General features: G+C 36.5%; 1 protein-coding gene across 6 annotated transcripts; it reads left to right on the plus strand.

The window, feature by feature from the left end:
* Positions 1-26: 26 nt before the first annotated feature.
* On the plus strand, positions 27-6,863 carry LOC142983573 (uncharacterized). 6 transcript variants are annotated; one of them, XM_076130518.1, is made up of 7 exons: positions 27-82; positions 429-502; positions 884-932; positions 1,819-1,941; positions 4,847-4,944; positions 5,708-5,779; positions 6,680-6,863. In XM_076130518.1, the coding sequence occupies exons 1-7, from the start codon at positions 57-59 to the stop codon at positions 6,739-6,741; spliced, it is 504 nt and encodes a 167-aa protein (XP_075986633.1). In that variant the 5' UTR covers positions 27-56; the 3' UTR covers positions 6,742-6,863. The 6 variants fall into 6 exon arrangements, with proteins under 6 accessions (XP_075986633.1, XP_075986636.1, XP_075986635.1 ...); XM_076130521.1 differs by having other exon boundaries at positions 28-82; positions 390-502; XM_076130520.1 differs by having other exon boundaries at positions 32-114; positions 390-502.
* Positions 6,864-8,214: the final 1,351 nt, after the last annotated feature.

Genomic DNA, 8,214 nt, shown 5'->3' on the forward strand with positions numbered 1-8,214 from the left:
ATTTAATTAATTTTTGATAAGTGAATTCCAGGTTTATTTATGCATACATTCTGTTCATGATAATGTCTTCGAACGAAATTTTGTAACAATATTTATTATGAAGACTTAAAACTAGTAGTGAATCGTGTTTAAAATAATAACTTTAATTTTATAAATTTTGACTAAAAATTTCATTATGTGTAATGTATAATAAAATACGGGAATTAACGCGAACACGCATTTTACCTTAAAATGCCTAACGTTTCGGCGCAGGTTGCACTCGCCGTGGTCCACAGTCTGCCTGGGACCACGGCGAGTGCAACCTGCGCCGAAACGTTAGGCATTTTAAGGTAAAATGCGTGTTCGCGTTAATTCCCGTATTTTATTATACATTAAACATGCAACGCGAGAGTTTAAAAGTTATGATTCATTATGTGTATTCGTAAAAGATCTTGTTTCTTATTTCTAAAATCTGTTCTAAAACAAATTGCATTATTAATTTTCTTAGCCATGTTTTGTTTACGTAAGTTTTGTAAAAAGAAAACATTCTTAATTTTATATCTTGATATCTAGAGCTCAATTCTGTATTACTATTGACTACCGACAGCCAAACTGTCATCGAGAAATTTTGTATGAAAATCTGATCAGCAGCAATCTTTTTCGGCAGTACATTCTAAATGCCAAAATGTCGATAGCTAGCCGGTTGTCGGTAGTCGATAGTGGTAGAGCATCAAAGTACTAGATGTCTTTTATTTCGAATGGTGACCATTTTCCAGCAGCCAGACATTGATAGGTGTAAGAATAATAACTTTAAGACAGCAATCACAGTCATTCACCAAATTAGTTATCTATAAAGACAGTCCTTGCAATATCATGCAATTAAAAGTGCTGTTTCGTTTTGCAGTTATGTTAAGCGAAGATAAACATGGAGTCGATGGTGTGAATCCTTACGCGTAAGTTATTTTAAGTCTGTACCAGCTGACACTAGCGCAACTTCGCTTGCGTCTCATAAGAGAGAAGGGCCATAATTTTCCCCGTTTTTGTAACATTTTTTACTGGTACTCTGCTCCTTTTGGTCATAGCGTGATGATATTTGTCTATAGCCTTCCTCGATAAATGAACTATCTACCACTGAAAGAGTTTTTGAAATCGGGCTAGTAGTTCCTGAGATTAGCGCGTTCAAACAAAACAATCAAACAAACTCTTCAGATTTATAATATTAGCATTGAAGTACAGACATAGATTGAACCGTGCGTAAATGACGTACAAAATACGATTACTATTCTCAAAATACGGAATACTCGGAGCTCCTTGTCGCACGCTTTTCAGAAAAGCAACTAATGCCCGGTACATATAGCGGTAGTTTATCTAATCAAACTGTCATGTTTGAATTATCTTAAACGCTATTGAATAGATAAACCACCGCTAAATGTACCTCAGAAACCGGGGGCAAATCACCGAACATAATCAATTTTTAAGTATGCGGGGATGCGATGCTAGTCGTTGCATCTTGCATCCGAAAATCAACTAAAATAAGCAATGGGCTTATCCCATGTCTACTTTTTCCCCAAAATACTGATCACAGAATCGCAAGTCCTTTACAAGCTTTAACTTGATTGTACTTATTACTTTCGTAGCAGTTGCTATTATCGCATGCTCCAACGATAAAAAAATACATCGTGATGAAACCTTGCACATCAAAAAAGGTGTTTTACACATTGATTCCGCAACCCGCAATTGGCCAGCGTGGTGGACTAAAGGCCTAACCTGTTCCTGGTTGGGAAACCCTTGCCCATTAGTGGGATAGTCTGGTTAAAAAAGAACTATTACTGTTTTTAGACGTAACCGAAAAACAACGCTGCCGATATGGGTGACGTTGAAATTCACACGCACGACACCACGGCGTTACAACTACTCCGAACATTGCGTGCACAAGATTACATTTTGCCTGAGAGCTTATGAGTATGTTATTTTAATATTTTTAACCTTATTATAGCATAGGGTCCCGTTCTACAACAACCTTCACCGAGCTAGTTAATGGATTAAGATAGATTTAGGGAAGTCTTTTTTTATCGAACAAAATATGTCAAGATACATTTAGCGAATGGGTAATTTAAAAAAAAAACATATTCTGGACTGATTTTGTTTAAACAACCCATGCAATATATATTTGTTCGGGGAAAGTCTTTTCACATTATAGTATGTATGAACTTGTAATAAAATCTTTTTTCTACACAAAAAGCTCGATATTTGGGTACCTCACGAGCTCACTGAAAGAAACCTAATCAACCGTGTACTCATTTGTGATTCTTGAAGCCAAAGAGATTTTATTACAATTTATACATACTATAATGCGAAATTTTTCCCGACCTTGTATATTATTATAATAAAAAATGTGTTTCATCCATTAACCACCTCGGCGAAGGTCAACGTATAGCGAGATCTTAAACTATTACATACATACATAAAATGATGCCGACGACAAGTATGTTATAGACGAAGGTGTGGTGGTGTATGTAGAATTACACCCGCGTTTCGCCATAAACCATGTTAGCCCCATTGAACAGGGGGCGAGGCTACTGCCTTAAAACGGGCACGTAACTAAACTCCGGACTTCTATTGCAAGTAACTTAATTTAAATAAGGCGCCCGTAGCCAGTTGCGCTCACCGGTCGGTAAACGATATGTGGGTTAAGCAAACCTTGGCGCGGTCATTTCATAGATGGGTGACCGCATAATGGTATTTGAACTGGGCGTCTCCGTGCTTCGGAGGGCTCGTAAAAAGTCGGTCCCGGTTGATGTCAATTAAGACTACAGTCATATATATATATTAAAATATTAAATATTAATGGACAACTCACACACGGTCATTTGATTCCAAACTAAGCAGAGCTTGTACTATGGTAACCAAATAACTGATAAACATACTTATATACTTCTAAATACATACTTATATAGATACATTAACATCCAGGCTCAGAACAAATACTCGTGCTCATCACACAAAGATTTGTCCCGGGTGGGATTCGAACCCACCACACGTGGCATTATAACTACAGTCATAATGCCACGTCAAAGGCCTATCGGGCGGCTTGAACAGCTTTGACACTAGTTTGACCACTAACCGTACGATTAGTAGTAGTAGTAATTTAAATAAGATAGAAATAGTACCTAGGCCATCGAGTTCAGCACTAGTCAGCAGTCGGTTACACCAACGACCGCGCCCTGAGGCAAATAGGTAATTACATATTTTGGTAAAAAGCATGTCATTTTATAAAATACATGTATTTTGTATACTTCATAATAAAAATTAAAACTAAAAGAGGTTGGCTAAAGATTATTGCTATTGCTCGTTTGACGCAATGGTAAACGTGGTAGGTTCGAATCCCACGACAAATATTTGTGTAATGAGCCTGGTTGTCAATTTATCTATATAATTATGTACTTAGGTCACTACTTATATTTTGAGCCTTGACGAATCTGATGGTTTTAGACCCCATTTGGTGTTTTCATCGTAAAGTTTGACCTTTTTGACTACTACATTCCTAAGAAAGTTTTGGAATCTGCGCTGAAAATATTTTCAACATATTCGATCGAAAATTGTAAGTGTGCGGGAAAATGGTATTAGGATGTTAACATTTTCGTACAAATATTTTTTACGACTTTTGACGTGAGTTATAAAAACAGTCGTGTCTATATCGACTTATTTATTATTTTGGTGATAAAGTCCGATCCTTTGAAAATTTAAAACGCTAATATGTAGAGTTCTATCATGATTATTTTTCCCTCACTAATGAAATTCCTGAAGGGCGTCCAAGGTCACCAGTTGTGTCCGGAAAAATCGATGCTGTGCGAAAATTAATTATGCATTTTCGTTTCCTGACACATCAATAGATCGATACAATCCTATACATTATTTCCACTCTTAGATATAAAATATTTGGAGAGAACATTTCCGTTTAGAAGTTTTTTTCTAAATGAGCCAATTTATTTTCTACAAGAATTCGCAAAGGTACCCGCGCCGATTAGTGCGAACAAATGCTTGAAAATTCTATCGTTTTACTTCAAAATACATGTATCAAATCGTGACAGACCACAGATCTAGGATCTATGCGCATGAGCCGAAAAGTAAACGTCAGTCGACTTTATGGATGCTTTAAGATGAACCAAATCCAGAAAAAAATTTTCGCGCTCGAAGCACTTTGAAACAAATAGTCCGTTGATTTTTTATAAAACCTTTGTCACGGCCCAAAACGTCTTTAGAAAAATGTAGAATGGTTAATTCTTATTGATTTACAATCAAAAGTTTACCGAAAGACTGGTTTAAAATATGGAAAAACCACAAAATCCTACAGGTCGAGTGCCATAATGACAATGCCCGCCCTAACGCATCTTGTTAAACAACCGGTTGTTATGTGCATGAAAATAATCGAATAAATTAGTTTCCCGCCATACACTACAGTTTGACATCAAATGACTTTATTTAGTTCCAAAACATCAAGAATAAATACCATTAACCTTGATTTTTCGTCGGCACAAGAAATAGGTTATGCTTTTAAACACCCTGTTTTGGAGGGGACTTCGGGAAAGAAAAAAAAATATTAAAAAAATATTTCGATCAGATAAAAATTTATCTAAATCATGCATAAGAATACCCGAGAACACGATAAAGTAGTTTTCACTCACATATTTACCGTTTTTCATAGTTAGGCTCAAAATGTAAGTAGTGGCCCACGTATTTACAATTAGTATGTTTATCAGTTATTTGGTTACCATAGCACAAGCTCTACTTAGTTTGTAATTAAATTACCAATGCGAGTTGTCCAATATAAAACAAAAAGAAATATTAATAAATGTTTTGTTTATAGAACTGACCAACTTTGTGCAAGAACTATGTACTTCTTTTACAAGACTTTTCAAAGTTATTGCACAATGGATTTCGTCAATTGCATGGAAAGATATGAATGTAAGTTAGTAATGTATGTTCCTACACTTGTTTATTTATCACACTCTTACATCTGTCGTTACAGTATACATATTTGTTCTAAATAAATAAAATGTACATATTATATTGCATTTACAGCACATCTTGCGCTTGCTACACACATATTCGGGGCAGCACGCTCGGCTCGGCTACATTTACCGAACAACAAAACCAACTCGAAGCAACTACTGCACTTGCTCGGATTGTGCCGATTGGATTGTTCCTTCGGGTCCGATTAGCATAATTTAGTTTAAATATTCAGGCGATGTCGAGCGGCATTTTTGCACAACATTCATCTACACATATTTGTTTTCTTGGCCCGTTTCAACCGATTATTGAGGACCCTTATATAAGTGTAGCAAGTCTGACGACATAGGTTTCTATGTAAGGATGCTTTTAAGTAAAATGTAGCTAGTTGCACTCACCGGTCGGCAAACGATCTGTGGGTTAAGCAAACCTTGGCACGGTCATTCCATAGATGGCTGAACTCATAGTAGTATTTGAACAGGGCGTCTCCATGCTTCGGAGGGTACGTAAGTGGGTCCCGGTTGTTGTCAATTAAGATAACAGTCGTAAAGCCACGTCAATGGCCTTCGGGCGGCTTGAACAACTTTGACACTAGGTTGACCACTAACCATACGACAAGAAGAAGAGTAAAATGTATGCATGTGATAGGAGGCCCCTAAGGAAAAATAATACCTTTAAATCTTATCGAAAATAATTGAATTTGATAACGCTTTTGCAGTGTGGCAAGTTTTCCACATGGGTCCATGTTTTGAATTACCTGACTTGACGGACTACAACGAAAAAGCAAAAGGTAAGTTTTAGATATTGGACCTTTTTGAAGAACGTCGGTAATATGTTCGATGTTCGTCTTTCGTGGCACGGCACGACCGGCAAAGGTCTTAAGTTCGAATCCTGACTCTAGACAAAAATATTTTCTAATGTTAGAGTTAATAAGAGAATTGCCGAAGTAAGGAAGTTTAGGACGTACAGCTCTGTGCCTGACCTCTCACTAGTCGTGTCGGTTATTTACTGTTGCTATGATAGTGAATGAATGGAAGATGTACCTGTGTGTAATCACACTCGGATACTGTAAACAAAATGATTTTCGAGAACTGGTTGTTGACCTGGGCGAACCTCAGCCGCTAGTATCTTTAACTACAAGCTGATCATCTATACTAATATTATAAAGCTGAAGAGTTTGTTTGTTTGTTTGAACGCGCTAATCTTCGGAACTACTGGTCCGGTTTGAAAAATTCTTTTAGTGCCCATTTATCGGAGAAGGCTATAGGCTGTATATTTCATCACGCTACGACCAATAGGAGCAAAGTACCAGTATAAACTGTTTGAAAAAACGGGGAAAATTTTGACCCATTCTCTCTTGTGTGACGCACGCGAAGTTGCGCGGCTCAGCTAGTTAAGTATAATCCGACAGCTTAGTAGAGACGGATGGAGATGGTATGTACCAGGGTTTTCTACTAAGTTGTTGGACTATAATGAGCAGTAGCTCGATTCTCTACTACTATCGACTACCGACAACCGACCTGTCATCGAGAAATTTTGTATGAAAATCTGATCAGCGCCTCTGACGGGTGTCGTAGGAAATATTTTGGCAGTACATTCTAAATGTCAAAATTTCTAGCCGGTTGTCTGTAGTCGATAGTGGTAGAGAATCAAGGTACAGTACTTATATTTTTCTTTTAAATTTTTTCAGAGGACTTTTATACTAATGATGTGTTCCTGGATCAGACTTACGTGTATGAATATGATGGTTGAATGTTCTACCGATACGGCAGTTCTGTTTTTTACCACTAACTGCGAATCAAACCTACTTACTATACAATGCATGCAGATAATAACAACCTTAAAATAAATTAACTAAATTCATATTTTTTTAACTTGTCTTTTATTTAAAAAATAAATGACGTCTTCTATTATTCAACGAAAACTAATCTTTGAACAAAATTTCGGTTGATTCTTACTAGGATTTCATGTATTAATTTAAATCGAACCTTCATTTAAATAATATTTGAATTTTCTAGGCCTAATATAATTAGAAAAACTTACTATAGCTGCTGAAAAACTTTAAAAAAATTGGAGGAATAAAATACATAATATTCAAATCATTTTTCATATCATATAAGATAGTCGTTACAATTACTGTATCTGCCACTAGCTCGGGAAGGAGATAGAGCCTAATGAGAAGAGCTAGTAACAAACTCACAGCCTCCGTATACGTCCAATACACAATTTATCTCAAAGCAGTAGCTCGATTCTCTACTACTATCGAGTATCGACAACCGGCTAGCTATCGAAAAAAAATGTATGAAAATCTGATAAGCAGTTGTATGAATATCGGACGTCGTAGAAAATATTTTGACAGTACTTTTGTAATGTCAAACTTTCGATACTCGATGGTTCGAATTATCGAGAATCGCGCTGCTGGGCATATGCTACATTCTTTTAAACAAAAACCATCAACATACATACATACACAATATCACGCCTCGTCACGCCATAATACCGTACCTACGGTGTAGGCTGAATTGAAGTACTTTATATACACCCACGTTTCGCCATATACAATACTTTAACCCGCGACTTCGTCCGCCACCTTAATTTTCCCATTGTACGTAATTTTTCCGGGTAAAAATTAGCCTATGTTCTTTATCGGGTATTGAAATATCTCCATACCAAGTTTCATGCAAATTGGTTCAGTAGTTTTAGGCGTGATTGAGTAACAGACAGACAGACAGACAGAGTTACTTTCGAATTTATAATATTAGTATGGATTAGTCCGATCGTCTCATATAATAATAGCTGGCTATTATTGAAATATTGTCTATGTAAATTAGAAAAGACTAAAAACACTTCGCCCGACCCGGGAATCAAACTCGATACCTGTCGATCAGCCGCCAACGATTAGCAATCAGAAACACTACAGACCGCGCCATAAAAACAGTCAACAACATTATTTTATGAACTATATTCTTTTAAATAAAAGCCAATACGTAGGTAAAATAATAAAAGGTCGGTGAAAAAGTCTTTTTGCATTAAGTATAGTATGTATGAACTTGTAATAAAATCTTTTCTCTACACAAAAAGCTCGATATTTGGATACCTTTCGAGTTCACTGAAAGATACCTAATGAACCGTGTACTCATTTGTGATTCTTGAAACCAAAGAGAGCCAACAGTTGCTTAACCCACTGATCATCTACTGACTGGTGAGCACAACTGCCTATGAGCG

This window comes from Anticarsia gemmatalis, chromosome 24 (genome assembly GCF_050436995.1).
Source record: "Anticarsia gemmatalis isolate Benzon Research Colony breed Stoneville strain chromosome 24, ilAntGemm2 primary, whole genome shotgun sequence".
NCBI classification, from domain to species: domain Eukaryota; kingdom Metazoa; phylum Arthropoda; class Insecta; order Lepidoptera; family Erebidae; genus Anticarsia; species Anticarsia gemmatalis.